Here is a 16,985-nt window from a genome sequence, read left to right as displayed (position 1 = left end):
TCATTGGTTTGGAGATGAGGGAACTAAAAGCACTAATATGGTTTGCCAACAGTCACCTGAAAATAAGAATCACAGTGGTTGTGTTACTTTAGAATAATGCATTTATACCCTTAGAGGCCATCCATGAAGGCACCGCCATTGTTTCTACAGTTGCCCAGAATAAACAAACCAAGCCAATATATGTTTAATTTGTGGCACAATTCAAACTCTTGACTACTGTTCGAATTTTTTCTGAAGTAAGATGCCATGGGCCAATCAGAAGGGGAAGGACTTTGTCTCTCTATGCTGGCGGACAGTGTCGCAGGTGTATTGCCAGAACCTGAGCCAGGCAAATGGGCAATGTAACCTGGCTCAGCAGCTTACGAACATCATAGCAGGAGACGGAAGAGGACGTTGATGGAGGAAACTAAGACAAGAAAAAGAGGGATTGACTGAACAAGAGTGCTGGACAAGAGAAAGCTAAATCCTGGCTTTTAGTCATTGGCAAGAGCTTTGTGAAATAAAAGGGTACGAGAAAGACGCCAAGCTGGCCTTCTTGTTGTTGCACTAGTAAGTAATGTTAGCTGGCTCGCTGTGTCTTGCATTGTCACACTTGCTTGATGTTTGGCTGAGTTCATAAAATCGTCAACTTGCTTGTTGATCATAAGTAATGTAATAATATGCTCCGTGTATAAGTGAATTGCATCCTGATATCTTAATTAATGTTGCTTTAAAGCAGCAATGTAAGGTTGTCTGACTGAATACTGATTCAGGGTCTACATTTATACATTCAAGAGACAGGAGACTGTAAAGACAAGGTCACATGCATACACAGACTGATAATGAATATATTTATTGTCATTTTAATATCACAAATGTTGAATTTTACAGTTTTCATTTCATTCTCTTTGTAATTATTTGTGTTTTAGCCCTTAGAAATGCCCCGTTTACACACGGGACAGTTGGATCTTTGATTATCAAACCAGTTTCCCTGTAATGATTGTTGATGTGTTTGATACTAGTGATAGCATATTTCTGAAATCTCCATAGCCAGCTCCAGGCAGTCACTCGCATCCTGACTGCAGCTGAATAGACCGCAGTCCAAGTCAATGCAAGAGTCATCGTTACTGCTGGGTGTGGACGCCGCTGTGGTGACCACTTGTTTGTAGCTGGGGCAGCAGTGATTGGCAGCTCTCTCACAGGAGTCAGGTAGCATGTGGATCATGTCGTAGAACCGGCAGAAGAGACAGTTCAGGACAATTCCTGCATAGTCAACTGGGGGACACACATCCAGTCAAGAAGAACATTCAAAATGTGGTTTGCTTTATTGCTTTATTCAACGCAAATTGATTATTTCTTTTTAAAAAAAAAGGTCTCCCCTCTTCACACATTTACAATGACCTCTTTGAGATGATGTTTGATGAATTGTGATTAAACCATATCTTGGGACATAAATCATCTGTACTGCTATTAGAGAGGCTGCTCTTCACTTATGCCTTGTAACATTTTAAAAGCCTCCTTTCCTTCCTTTACACATGCATAATTTAGGAAATCAAGCCTTGATCCCTCACAGAGAGACGAGCAAGAAAGCTGTTTGGAGACATAATCAATTACCAGAAGTCTCTTCTGTACACTTTGCCAAGAGCATTTCTAAGTTGTGTTGTGGTAGCAGTGAAACAATGTGCGATGTGTCTTCCTGCAGCAGCCTTTGCCAAATGGTGCCCCCATGGGTGCTATGAAGCGTGAGATCATCAAATGACGCTGACCATGAACAGACAGTTACTCACCAAAGACATGCTGTAGAAAAGTCCTTTTGGCTTGTGTTGCCAAGAATTTAGTGAAGGCATACCTCTAACAAAACTGCCTGACCCTCTGATTCTTTGTTCATTTTTATATTTTTAGAGGTTTTAAATCTGAACCTGGATCAAGATGAAAATAGCTGGCAAGTAGGCAATCACTCACATATCCTTTATGGTATTATAAGGACTTTGTCTGAATTAAATTTGAAGTTATTCAGACTTATGACTTCTAAGTTAAAGTTGTATAAATTTGTCACGCTGCTGCAGGATTACTTGTAAGTATACATTATATAAATGTCATTGCAGTTTAAAAATACATTCAAATGTTATATCAGGAGTTATGAGTAGCAAACATAAATAGCCACATGGTGGCTCTATTTGCAAGAAAAATGATCAAACTTTGGTTCAGCTGAAATATGGAAATATGCTAGACATTTATTGAGATCTGCTCACTTCTAACAAGTGAATGGATAAACAAACAGTTGCACTGTATAAGACACAGACATAATCTCACTGGTGATGGTAATGACGCAATAATGTGCGAGCCATGCTACCTGCATGTACTTGTGTCTGACAGCTTTGCTGCAGCAGCACAGCTACTGCCAGCTTCTATCTTTCTGCAGTTGTACATTAAGTTTGCTGGAGAGTTGAAGAAAAAAGTTGTAACCAGAAAGCAATGTGATTGTTGTCTGCCCTTGTGCTGAGAGAAAGAGAGAGAGAAAAATAAAAACAGAGAGCACACTGGAAAAATACTGCCCTTCATTCATGTTTTTTTTGTCTGTGACATATTTTACAAATATAGATACTGGAACTGTTGTGGAAGGTTTCATGTTGCTGGTGCGAGGCCAGTATGACTATCATCAGATCCTTTGGACTGTCTGCTTTTGCTGACAACTGCAGACACCAAATTAAGTGTTGTTGTAGCTGCGTGTGACAGGCACATGAGCCTCACTGCTCAAGTGAGCTGTGTGACTGCTTTAACCTGTTAATACGTGTGCCAAAATTAAAAAGCAAGAGGTTCTGCAACACATATGCACTTCTCACGGAGGCGGTGTCGCCTGGACATTAGACTTTAAGTTAATAACTGTATTGAAGGGACATCTAGGTGATCAATAAACAACAATAGCTAATTCATTGTTTTTTCATTAATCAATTATTAAACAGGGCCTGTTCCCACCCTCTGACCATTTGTCTCATCTTAAAGGAATACAGCACTAAAACAAAGGAAATTCTTGTATGTCATGCCAGTAACTGTCCCTGCTTATTTGTTTTCATGCCTTAAATTAGTAGCGTGTATCTACATGCAACTGCAGTTTAACTTTGTTGACAGCTGGATCTTGTGACTTGGACAACAACAACCCAGTTGCACTGATTGCCTTCCCCATGATTGATACCAAAAACCTGTGGTCACTCATCATGTCTGGCAAACCACAATGCAGCTGGAGACACTGCACAGAAGTAGTGGGTGGACAGATGAGCTGTTGTTCATCAAGAAGTTGTTCCAGCATCTAATTCCTTCTTAAACCACACATTTATAAACATAAATTTCAGTCTGTGTGAATTAATCAAACAAGCTAAAAAAAGAAGTGTTCAATAATGAACTTTAAAAGTTTAGGTAGATGTGTTCATGAACTTTCAGCTGACAGAAGCTGGTTTCCGTGCTCTCAGTTTTGATACTAAGCTAGGCTAACTATGCTCCAACTCTGTATTTAACCCACAGACATGAAACTGACATCAGTATTCTAATATCTTGGACAGAAAGCGAATAAGGGTATTTAATAAAATGCTCCACTACTTCAGTAACATTTTACAATAAATTGACAGTAGTTAATGTGTAATAAGCAATAAGCATAAGCACTGATGCCTAATAAGCATTAACTCACAGTTAATCATTTGTTAACTTGTCTAGTAATCATTTACTAATGGTGCTCATGGGAACTATGGTATTAATTCATACATTAGTTGTTATTAATTAACTGTGATTTAATGCTTATCAAGTATTAACTATTGATAATTAATAGACCTTTATCATAAAGTGTTACCACTATTTCTTTAATTAAAATTAATTACCATTATAAATTACTAACCTTTTATTTATTTAATTTAATAGAAGTGAATAAGAACATAGACTATGGTGTAATCACTTATGCTGCTGCATCTACAGTAGCAAGTCTACTTTGGTGGCCATTTTTGCATTAGTGTTTCTCTTTTTGCTGTAGTTTCAGTTTCTAAATTATTCACACATTTTCATAATTGATTATATGAACTGTATTTAAGCATTCTCACAGCATGGTGAGGCATAAAGCTTGCAATTTGTCAAATTTTTTATTCTGTCTGTGGTCTGTGGCATTATTATTCTGCATATTAATCATCGTTTATTTCATCAGTAGAAAAGCCATGATGGAAAAGTTAATTTCATAACAGTTTTACTGAGAACTCAACACAACATTTTTTTTTTCCTTCAATGCTCTCACTGTGTGTTTATCTAGAGGCTTTTGGCAACAGACCACAGTCATCAGATGGGTGTAGTGCAGGTGTCACTAACCTCCCATGTTGCTCTCCTGAGAAGAAGACAGAGAGTCTGTGCTGGAGGATGCTGCAGAGGAAGATTTCCTCAGGTACATTTTTAAAGAGAACAGAGGGGAAGAAGAGCTGTCACACTCTCTTGGTCGCTGAGCATTTGTGTCTCTACTGGTCTCCCCAGGCTCGGTTTCTGCAGGATCACCAAGTCTCCAGTCGCTGACTTGAGCTCCAGATTGTATCCTTTCTGTCCAGGAGATGAAATGTTAAATAAAGAAATATATGCAGCAACGGGTTACACAAAGTATTTGTGAATTTTGACTTTACTGAGTATTTAAAGATCACAACCAGCATGTTAGCTCAAGAGCACCAAGGCCTTAATGCTGACACACAAAGGACACTGGTTTAACTGATCAGATTTGATGATATTTTGTATATCAGATATTTTTGATATTTCTAAAGCTGCTGATATGACACAAAACAGCACAATGCAGTACAATACAAATGCAAGGGCACACAATTCAAATCAAGACAACAGGACAGGATGTGATACGACATGACAAATCAATACTAGAGGATATGATGTGATACAACAATAGGACATGATACAGTACAATATGACAAATCAACAACACAAATCAATAGAAATAACATGACACAACACAAATCAATAAAATATGACATGAAACAAAGCAATCCAATGCAACTTTATCAGGAATGTAGTGCTGTTTCTTAAAGTCTTAAAGCACACCTACATATGATGCGTGCAAGCATGCATTCACACTAGTGATGAGCAGTTCGCAATTACAACAGTGGACACTGTGGTTAATCAGTGAAACAGACAGGCCATGTCATACAAATTAATAATATAATTAATAGTAGATGGGTTTTGAGTGGGAAATAGTCTGCATCTCCCCAGTAAGCGAGACACTGTGTGTACATTTACGCACGTGGCACAGCAGTGCACCTTAATTCTGTTTCTACTGAGCTTCCTCTGTCCTGTCATGTTACAACAAGTTCAATTCATTACAGTTTCGAGTTTTGCTGCTCATACACCCCACAATATTTGCTGCAGTGACATTACTGCATGCACGGAAATGAAATTGAAAGCAGCCTCTCTAATCATTAATAAATCACTCATACATCAACACACAATAAAGAAATCACCTGGAAAGCTTGCACCGCTCAACATCTTTTAAAAGGTATTACAGTCTACAGAGCCTGGTAGATTTTCAGGTTTCTGCATTGGAGACAATAATACATTCATGTGGATGATTGATGTGTACATGCAGATTTGATTGAATCTGCATGTACCACCTGCACATCAATAACACGCACACTTAAATTGTGGCTCATTTCAGGTCATGTAACCACTGTTCCTACACTGGCAAATTTACACACAATAGACAACTATAACTGACCACATGTTCAAATGTTGGGCTGACTTTAAGAATAGTTTCATCATGCTGAGAAAATTATGCAGCAGTTAGTCTATATGAGTGTTCACTCTCCCCTCTCTGTTTTTGTCTCTCTAAATTTTTTTTTCATAAATATATGTAAGAACTGGAAAAAGACTCCTCTCACTGCCAAAACTATGCTGTGTCTGACAGGGGCCGAGCAATTTAGTGATGATTCAATATTAAAGCACTTAGAAACAAATTACATTAACTGTGAATATTTTGTTTCCTCACTTGGAGAGAAAATAAGTGTTGTGCCGGTGCACAGTACACTTCTCATGGACGTGACCCTATATGAAACCACACAAATCAATACTACACAATGTAAGATGACACAACACAAATCGATTATGAAAGGAAATGAGACAATACAAGACAAAATAACAGGACACAAATCAATAAAATAGAACATAACAGAATACAATATGACTCAATACAAATCAAAACAGTATGAAATTAAACAACACAAACTGATATAACAGAAGATAATACAACACAATAAAAACATTATAATAGAACATGACTTAGTATGACAGAAAACAACCTCAACATAAGATGTGTGATAAACATCACATGACTAATGTCCCTCTGTTGGTCAGATATATTGGCATCAAGTAGTTGTGGATACTCAGTCAGGCAGGTTCATTATTTGGAAATTATCGATTGATGCAAACTTGACAACTGTCCATTATCTCCTGATGTTTGAGAGCAGCTTTTATTTCTTGTGGAGGCTTGGAGACACAGATCAGTGGAGCTTATGAAGCTTAAATATGTGGATAGCACTTCATTAGTGCTACTCCTCTAGCTTCTGAAACAGCTGATGAAAAGTGACCATACAAACACCATGACAATGTTTCAAACCCGCTGCTTTCACACTGTAAAATGTACATTCTGTGTTCTGAGGACATTTCCAGAAACCCAGACAACATAATGTTGAAGCAGGCTGGGGAATTTGTAGAGCGCAGGAGTAGATCTGTTTGTTAACATCTGATTTAAATAGATATTAATGAATTATTGCTCTGGCTGCAGACTGTTTACTTTTTCACCACCTATTCGAAATGAATTATTCACCATTCCTTTCTCTGTTTTATTTAACATTTAATGCCGAATGATTTATTCACACTCTGGACACAGTTTTGAAAGTCGAATAAACTGTATTTGTTGTCTTACCTAATATGTTGAAAGAGAGATACAAATGGATGTTGCTCAGGGCTGTATTGGCCAATTTTAAGATTTTATTAGCTGTTTTTTCTTTTAATACCTATGAAAACAAAGTTTACAGAACACAAAGTTCAAAATAGTCTCTGCTATTATCACCTTTTGTTTTGGCATCTTCCTTTTATCTTTCATTAGGATTGTCTGTGTTTTGTATCTGTCATTTCTCAGTGATTGAATGAGAAGTGAAGAAGGCAAAGGCAGGGATTTGTATTTGAAGTACAACAAGTTAAAACGAACTCTCAAATCAGTGCCGTCTGGGCGCATGTTTGAGCTGAGAAGCAGCGTGATGCTCCCGGGTTATCTAATGAATTAAGTAAGAAGTAAAGCTGGTCCATGCCCATGACCATTAGCTGATAGAGAAATAAGGCCTGCAGGCATGCTATGCATTTTTCAGGTTTTGTTCCAGTGTTTCAGTGAGCCACGCTCACTCATTAGGCACCTCAGAGCAGTGGATCTGACGATAATTTCACTTCATGTTTTAAATCAAAATGCAAACTCGAATTTGCAGCACATCAGAACTGCAGAACAGAAAACATCTACACAATTTAAAGAGTATGTAAGCAAGTGGCTGACAAATTACATTTGTTTCATTGCTGCAAAATGTGAGTTGTTGAGGAAATTGTTTTTGAAACTATGTAGCTTTCTTTAATTTCTCAAGTTAACTATGTAGCAAAATATAGTAGTAAGTTAGCTGTGAAATTGATAGGAACAGGAAGGATGACACTGTAAAAACAGTGTAGTCAGTGTTGTCATTAAAGTCTTTACTTCTAAACACATTATACATGTTAGAAAATATTGCTGAAAATGTTTGTATGTAGCACTGAATTGTGGAGTTATAACTGAACTGTGTGAGCTCACATCAGTTCCAATAACCCAACACAGAGGGAAAAAAAATACCGTCCTCTGGCTCTGGTGGCTCAAACATGTCTGGACATGTCCAACAAAGCGTCCATGTTTCAGGTTGTTTTCAGGTCGTAGGGGTGTTTGACACTGAGACACTGGAGTGGACACGCGCTCAGATGTTTCAGAGCAGAGAAAACTGCTAATTTTTTCATGACTTTGAGGCCTAATTTTATATACTGGGTGGTTAATAACATGTCTGTGATGCGACAAACTCAGAACACACATTCGTTGGTGCTTTACATGACCTTTAACTTTAAAAAACTTGGCATCCAGGCTGCCTTATACTATACTAAGTTGGTTTTCAATTTGAAAAGACAAGTATTATTTCATTTGTGCATAAGAAAACATGTTCAATAAGTTTAGGATATGAAGTTGAATCAACAACTCTTCAGTCACACTGATGAATATTTATAGTGTGTAACATTTACTATAAGTATATTTTTTACTATACATTAGTATGTATTAATTTTTAATTGGTGAATCTAGTACTAACCTTTATCGTGGTTCACAGTGTTTTCATTGCAGTGGAAACAAGCAACCATGACTTATCTTAGAGTCTATTAGAGACACACAGCAAGTTTGCATTATATATGTTTTCTTCAAATGACAAAAAAGAAGGGTCTCATAGTCAAACTATGCATGCTGGGAAGTCTGCTAATATACCCCCACAATAAATGCACATTAAACTGCTGGACCCCCAGTTTAAGGAGCCCCCTCTGAGTATTTTTTGTTTGTTTGTTTGTTTGAAGATAATTCAAAGTCAACCAATCATCAGTCTAGAATCACTATCAATTACAGTCAATCAAAATGGCCAACTCTGTTTTTTTCCTTGTTTTTCCAATTTCCCAAAAATGTGATCAAAGTTAAAATATTCTACTCTTTTCTTTTGTTGGGGACCCCCTACAAGCAACTCAAGGACCCCTGTTGGTCCTCAAACCCCAGTTTGAAAACCAGTGCTTTACAGTACAGTACAGTACATTCATTCAACTTCAATTTCAAGTCAAAAGTTAGAAGAACTTATGCTTATAAGTTCTGTAAAGTTCTGATATAAATACTAGAAATCTTAAGCTTAAGAAACTAAATAAAAGTTGGATATTTCTGTTAAATTAATGAAAAACGATTAATTCCACTAAACTCCTGTATAATTTTTACAGTGTGTACATGATCAACAGAAATTTACAAGAAACACGGTGACTCAAGAGTGACTTTTTTCCACAGACCTGAGTCACATTAACTTACCTCCTCTCGCCCACGTATCGCTCTCCACAGCAGTGTTTACTCTCCCTTTGTCTTTCACATCAGCTCTCACAGTCATTTCATCTGCCATCTGGTCCATTGCATCACAAATAAAAAATGCTCTTCGTATGACAAACCTGATTACCTCAAGCCAAAAATATGAGGCTGAGGCCAATGTGAGTTAATGTCTGATACAGTGTTACCACAGCCCGGTGTCTTCATACACTCTGGATTAGGTTCTCGTGCAGCGGGGCAGAGTCTTCTTGTCCTAGCTGTGGAGGCAGCTGTTTACCTCGGCAAAGCAGAGAGCATCCAGGAGAAATTATCCTTTACATTGCACAGGGTCCATTTGGCCTGCTGCCTGCTGTACTGTAAGCCTCTCCAATGTTCCAATGACGTTGGCAAAAATACTGGAGATCCGCTCCTATTAAAACATCACCGGGACAAAGTCAGCAATGTTTTATTAGTTTGAGTTCTCTATGAAGTGATAATGAAGCCAAAGGCAAATGTAGAGCATCACATAATAAAGGGAAATATCACATTAAAACTGTAATTCCCTATACAAATGCATTATTAAGCTATCAGGGCGCACTATAAAGAGATTTTGTGATGGTATACTAATATGATTTTGCAGACTATATTAAAAATATTTGGCAGATACTGATTGTTGTAAAGAAACGACAACACAGCACACATTTAGATACACACTCACTCATGCACACCCTACACTCTTAGAATAAAGGTTCTAGTCAGAACTATAAAGGATTCTTTAGGAGAACATTTTTGGTTCCACTTAGAAGTTCTACCTTCCACCAGAACCAACTATGAGAGGTTCTATAATGTAATGGTTCCACTCAGAACCCTCTATGATGGTTCTATCCAAAATCTTCCCACCTCCTAATGGTGGTATAAGTTTTTATATTTCAATGGCTTTATCTAGAACACACCCACCAAAAATCCTTTCATATTCCAAGAGGATCAAGGTTATTTAGAACCCACCCAAGGAGGGTTCTATTGCAAACCCTTATATTCTAATGGTTTTATCTTAAACCCGGCCATGATGTGGTACCGCAAACCTGTTTATATTCCTATGGTTTTATTTAGAACCACCCAGGGGCGTTTACCGCATGCCCTTTTATATTCCAGTGGTTCTTTCTAGAACCCCCACATGGCATGGTACGAACTGTTTTATATTCATATGCTTTTATTTAGAAACTACCCAGGGGGTTCTACTGAGAAACCTTTTATATTCCAAGGGTTTTATGAAGAACCTACCCAGGTGGTTCTACTGCAAACCCATTCATATTCCAAGGGTATTATCTAGAACCCACCTAGAATGTTCAACCACAACCCAAGGGGTTCTACCAAGAACTCTTTCATATTCCAAGGGTTTTATCTTGAACTCACCCAGGAGGTTCTATCGAGAACCATCTTCTTCATTTCAGCAATCCTTGAAGAACTCTTGGTCTTACGAAGAACCCTTTTTTCTGTGTAGAACCCCAGCCCTTCAGGAGGAACCCTTATTAGTAAGAGTGTACATCTCACTCACTCTTTCAAGGCTGTGATTGTGCTGAACATATGCATGAGGCAGCCAGTGCCAGTTTGTTTGTTGGGGCGAAACACGCAGTGAAACATGAATAGCGAGCTGCATTCAAATTTCTCCGAATACAAGCCAACCAATTTACTCTAATTAGGCTCAACACTAGAGTTGCATTTTAATAGACGCCCCGCTGTGTTTGCATATGTTTAGAGAACAAGAGCCATGCTAATTGAAAAATTAAGATGTGAGAGTATTTGTCTACTGAGCTCCCACTATGCTGCACTCAGTGTAAATATAACTCCTGAAGAGAACTTCCACAGAGTTTCTAGTGCTTTTTCTCTTCCCCCTCCTCCTTATCCTCCCATTTTCTTTGTGTTGTGTTGGTGATACAGTTTGATATCGAAAATCAAGATTGTGTTCTTGTGTTCTCCAAAAGGCCTCTAGTGATGATGTGACAACACCATATCTCCACTCTGTGATCTTGTTTCTCTCTGATACAGCAGTTTTCTTTTTTTTTTTATTGGTCAGCGTCAATCATGCCGTCTGAGAGGTTCAGCTGGTTGGGCGGTTAATTTGGCTCCTGCGTCTGCAGAAAAGTCACAGTGGCTGACACGCCAGCCCATTAGAGCAATCCCTAATGTAGAGGGAAGTGACAGCCTGAGATCAAGTTCAGGTACAAATTACACCACATCCAAGTGAGAGCTCTCTGACACAATCCCCTCCATTATTTACAGTTGTAAACAGCCACTCAGCTATACAGCTGAGCTACACACACATATACACTCTTAGAAATAAGGGTTCCAAAAGGGTTCCTCTTGAGGGGCTTCGGTTCTGCCCAAACTATTCGCTTTTGAAGAGCCTTTTTTTTATTTGAAGAAATAGTTTGTCAAGGGTACTTGGCAAGACTAAGGGTTCCTTTAAGAACCCTGGTCATCCAAAGAACCCTTTTGGAAGAAAGAGGTCTTCTAGTGATGATGTGACAACAACATACCAAATCCCTGGAGAAGTCTTAAGTCAAGGGTTCTTTGTATCATAATATAAAAGGGTTCTCAATAGATCTCCCTGTGTGGTTTCCAGATAAAACCTGTGGAATATAATAAGGTTCTCTGCAAAACCCCCGTTGTGTGTTCTAGATAAAACCCTTGGAATTGAAAAAGGTTTTTGGTAGAAAACCTTGGGTGGCTTCTTGTTGGTCTGTAGAACCTCTTGTAAGAGATTCTGAGTAAAACCTCTCAGAGATGGTTCTAGCTATAACCCTTTATGTTGGGTCCCAGGTAGAATTACCTGAGAGGGTTCCAACAGGAACCAAAACAGGATCTCCAATTGACTAAGATGATGGACGCTTAGTGGTTCTAGTTAGCATCTTTATTTCTAAGAGTGCACACATCCACCCTTGCTTCTCATCACAGCTTCAGTCTTGCTGTGTTTACTGTACGTGCTGTTTGTGGCTCAGGGGTGAACCTGTTACTTTAACTTCTTCATCTTAATTTTCCATCACAGGAATTTCCCTGTTGTTGGGGTTTTTCTTTATGTTGTTGAGTGGACAGACCATGATTATTAAGCGATGATAATTTGGTTATTAATTACACAAAGGCTTTCTCCGTTAGCAGAAGTGGGTCATGATATTTTGAATTCTTTGCATGCATATGCATAGTCAGTTTTCTGTCTGTGTTTTGATTCTGCTCATGTACTACCAAAGTCAGGAGGTGAACTACAGTGTTGTGTTTGAAAATGGAGAGCAGCACAGTTACAAGTTGTAGTAGAACTACTTTTTGGTGGACAACAGCAAAAAAGGTTTTAATGTAGATAAAACCATAAGTAATATAGCTTGCATTAAAATCATTTCCACACCCACATGAAAAACAATACAATAAAATCCCCTAATCTACGCAATGCCTTAATCTTGCACAGGATTAAGTGAGTAACACCATCAAGTTATTGTGATGGTACACTGAATTGTAATAGGGAGAATGATACCTCAAGTTCAAATTACTTGAACTTTGACCTTGTTTGCCGCTGACCTTTTTAAAGCCCAATCAATGAGGTGCATATGTGACGATGTAGCCAGAAGTGACCACAGACGTATGGATGTGACACAAGCAAATGAGAGAGAGAGTGACGGTCAAATATTGAAGGGAACCCCAGACCTGAGAAAGATATTGTGAGAGTGATCACTTTAACGTTTGTACAACATGCACAATGAAGAAACAACACATACAAATCTTGTGAGTTTTGCAGTTCAACGGTTCCTTGATTTGCTAGACACGACCAAGAGTGGTGGAAGAAAAGCATTTCAAAGTTCACCAAACTCTATAACAGCATAAATTCATACCATGATCTCGCTAGTAAAAGCAATGCATGGCAGAATGTCAGCAGTCAGATCGCGCTACAAGATTTGTGAATCATGTAGTTTATGAACATAGCTAAATCCAATGCTAAAATTAGTTTAGCTGTTTGTATACCAGCCAGACATGATATGTAGCACTGTGCTTTGCCTCTCTGTGCTCTACCACTTGCCAGAGCTGAGCGAGTGGGCAACAGACTTCACCAGGCTCGGTAGCCTCTATGGACATCATGGCAAAGACAAGAGGACCAGTGAGGACACTGAAACTAAGAAGTGAAAAACAGAGCGACTGAGCAAGAGGCAAGAGACTGGCTTTTAGTCACTGGTGAAAGCTTTGTCAAATAAAACACTGCCAGACAAATGCCAAGCTGGCCTTCTTGTTGGACTAGTCAGTAATATTAGCTGGCTTGCTCTGTCTTGAACTGTTGCATTTGCTTGATGATTGGCTGTGTTAGCACAGTTGTTAACTCTGTACTCTGTTAACTGTATTTAACATTTTTTGTAAAAGGAGCAACTTTAATGATAAAGAATACTTACTGTTTTTGAGTTGCCAAAAGGAGAATGAAAGCAACATTACACTGTAACATGTTTTCAATTATAGTTTTTAACAACATGTAACACACTACAGCTGACTCACAGTAATACTGTATTAATATTGTCTCATTCTCATGAAATTGGTATATTACAGTGTATGCAGCATTTACATAATTTGCGCCTCCTGAGATACATCAGCTGACTATTTGTATTTTTACATGACATTTTACAGTAAATGAGGCATGAAGGCACAATCCAACAAAGTGAAGGTCTTACATAAAATATTTTTCCTCTAATTCTGGCTTGTCCGGATCACCTTGGAAGTACAATGTAAGATTTAGTCCATGCATGTGTGTGGTCTTGGCAGGTGTTTCATGGAACTAAATGGAAATTGTGACTTTTTTTCCCCCCTGGTTTTAGTAAAATGTCTTAGTTTGTTGAACATGCTGCTGGTGCAGAGGTCCCTTTTGCCCCTTAATGAGTTCCACAGAGAATAAGTGTCATAGTTGGCCCTGGTGATGAGAGCAGACTCCCATGTCACCTTGAGGCCGGCTAAGACAAAGGGAAGACGACACTTGATGTCATATTCACTCTCTCCTTTTTCACATGGTTAACCCTGGTGGGCTGAGTTTATTTTTACAGGCAGATGTCATTGTGCTCAGAGTGCAAACCCAAAATGTGAGGGATAAGAAAATAAATATTTGGAGTATTAAATATATGTTAAAGGAGCAATAAGTAACAATTGCACTCCTCCCCAGACTCAAGGAAGCTCAGGCAGGCCGCAGGAACACTGCAGCAGTGCAGCATGAGTACAACATTATAATTTAACAATAACAAGGGACAGTGAGTCAGCATTAATTTGAACTCTAATTATTGTGAAATGGGCAAACTAAAACAGTTATTCCAGTCCAGATTGGAAATTTTAAAGGACACCGCAGCTGCAAAGTTGTTGCCAGAGTAGGAAGTATTTTAATTTAGCATGTTTCCTTAATTTCTGATGACATATGGTCATTCTCTAATTGATTACATATAATATATATAACATATACAACATATCTATTATACTATAACATGGTTGGAATCAGGTTTGCTCATCCTTTAAATAAAATTACTTAATAATCAATCTCACAGTCCCCTGGCTATTGTGCGTTTTGACCTCTGTGGACATGGGCCAATTTTTCAGATACCTGAGTGAAGACCTCCTCTTTCTTGCACAAAATCACTGTTTACAATCCAGTTAGCAGCTTCAGACATGAGAATGATGACAGACTACAATTCAGCTAATCTCTTTAAATAGATGTCTGCATATGAGTGCAAATAAAACTTTAAAAATCTAATAAACTAAATCATAGTGAGACAGTAGCTGATGGGTTCATAAATTGCATTTCAGCTAATGTGTTCTGCCTCTTTTACTGAACACACAGACTGTTAACATGCAACCAATGCCTGCTCATATGTGATTGGTCAGTACTGCATTCATATGCAAATAGCTTTTTATAGAAAGTGCTTTTTAATAATCACTTAATAAGAACATTTTAATCATAACCCTTTGGAAAATCTAGAAAACAATGATGGACAATATTACTTTTTTTTGCATGTATTGACAAACAATACATCAGAAACTAAAATGTGGCAACAGTCAGTTGGTTTAGTTTAGATTATCGGTGGTCTAAATTTGTTATTTAAAAATGGCAATGGGCAACGATACCCTTAACATTTCCAGGGGTTCTTTGTGTTGATTCAAACACAGGCTTTTACCATCTATTTTCACATCAGGTTTCTGGTAAACTTTAGTGCAAAAGAGACGGGAACACTTGCCTCCAATAGCTATTTCCTTACAGGATTAGGCGATAATCCTGAAAAATCACCTCTGAGAAACTGAGCTGCGCTTGAGAGGGGATGAAATATGAAATCAAAGAATCCCTCTCTGATGGACCGACTGCTCCACTCTTGGTGAGAGTATACATTTCAGCAGTTATTCATGGTCTTCATTAACTACCACAGAGTTTACTGTGGAGCAGTTTGTTCTGATCCACTTAAGGTGCCGTACCTTAAAGCAGAGCTCACCTCGTGCTCTGGGGAGTGTTTCTGCTCAGCCCATTAAGAACACAATAATTCATTTTCGAGATCATTTTGCTCTAATTGAACACGCCTGTTATATTCAATTTTTTCAACATCTTTAAGGACACCTGCCTACCTTTATGACAGCCTAGCAAGGGGGGGGAAAGAAACTCCTGCTGCTTGTCACAAAGGGAAGAAATCACAAATTCCAAATTAAGATTGCAGATAAATGACCTTACAAAGCAAAGGAAATCAAAGAAGTATGGGAACGGGGTAAATTGGATTCTTTGGCGTCTAACAGTATATGACTTAAACCAACTGGGGATTCTCTCCACAGTGGAGGAAGTGAGAGTTTCCTGAGGCAACAGTCCCACCTGGGACCCCCTGATGATCCATGGGGTGTTCGTAAAAAGCCTTGAAGTTATTCAACCCACTAAAAGGCTAAATAGATTTTTTTTCTATTAACATTTAGGCTGTATTGCTCTGATTTCTGAGCTTCTATACTGGTTTCAGGCAATCTATTTCATTTTACTCAGTCAATATTCTGTATTTAATTTGCATAGCTGAAAGGTTCGTTAAGGTCTCATTGTATCATCACACCAACAATGATCAAACAATGGTAAACCTGAAAAGTGTTTGTTCAAATCGTCTGATTAGTTAGCTTTGTTACATTTATGACTTAGAACATTCAATATCCTTGATTTTAAGAATTTATCTTGAGAACAGTATTGTGGCTATAAACATTATACAGTAACTGTATAACTCCTCATAGGGCTAAGTATCATTTCAAATGTTTTTATTGGCCCAGTGGCTCTATGATACTGGATTTCTTTTTTTTTTTTTCTAGAAAATGCTTTATAATTAACAAAAGAAGGCCTCAAGTCTTAAATGCCACCTGAACACAAAAACAATACAATATTTTTGCCAAAATAAAATATTCTAAAACTGGCAAACGAAATTAAAAAATAGCTGACTAACTAAATAAAATTATTTTTTTTTAAATCAGGAACTAATCTGATTGAACATTAGATGTCAGCATTCAGTATTTCACAGTCTTTGGTTCTCAATGCTACAGACGCATTTGGGGAAAACAAATATAAAGGATAAAGGTTTAAAATTAAGCAAGTGAAAAACACAAAGCTGGTTTGACCAATGTGTTAGCAATCTGTTGCCTGATAGATCCTACAGACGAAGAGCAACATTATCCAGGTACACTGGAGCTATTTCATTTGGAGAAGTGTTGTAAACAGGTAAAATTAAGGTATTTTTCTGCCATATTAGTCTTTAGTTAATTTTTAATTTTAAAAAAGTGATCCATGGCCAAAAATGTATTGTATCACCCAATTAATATAGGTTTAAAGCAGTTTTTATTTGGATCAGTCATAATACGCACC

The 16,985-nt window shown here is 37.9% G+C and overlaps 1 protein-coding gene across 1 annotated transcript; it reads right to left on the bottom strand.

Moving 5' to 3' along the window:
• Positions 1-873: 873 nt before the first annotated feature.
• Positions 874-9,319, bottom strand: mdfic2 (MyoD family inhibitor domain containing 2). Its single transcript, XM_084744094.1, has 3 exons — positions 9,116-9,319; positions 4,324-4,545; positions 874-1,254 (listed from the first exon to the last, which is right to left on the bottom strand). The coding sequence occupies exons 1-3, from the start codon at positions 9,210-9,212 to the stop codon at positions 998-1,000; spliced, it is 576 nt and encodes a 191-aa protein (XP_084600220.1). The 5' UTR covers positions 9,213-9,319; the 3' UTR covers positions 874-997.
• Between the last annotated feature and the right edge of the window lie 7,666 nt (positions 9,320-16,985).

This window comes from Lutjanus erythropterus, chromosome 2 (genome assembly GCF_056507025.1).
Source record: "Lutjanus erythropterus isolate fLutEry1 chromosome 2, fLutEry1.hap2, whole genome shotgun sequence".
Lineage (NCBI taxonomy): Eukaryota > Metazoa > Chordata > Actinopteri > Lutjaniformes > Lutjanidae > Lutjanus > Lutjanus erythropterus.
Note: the sequence above shows the minus strand (reverse complement) of the source record. Positions and strands in the feature narration are given on the sequence as shown.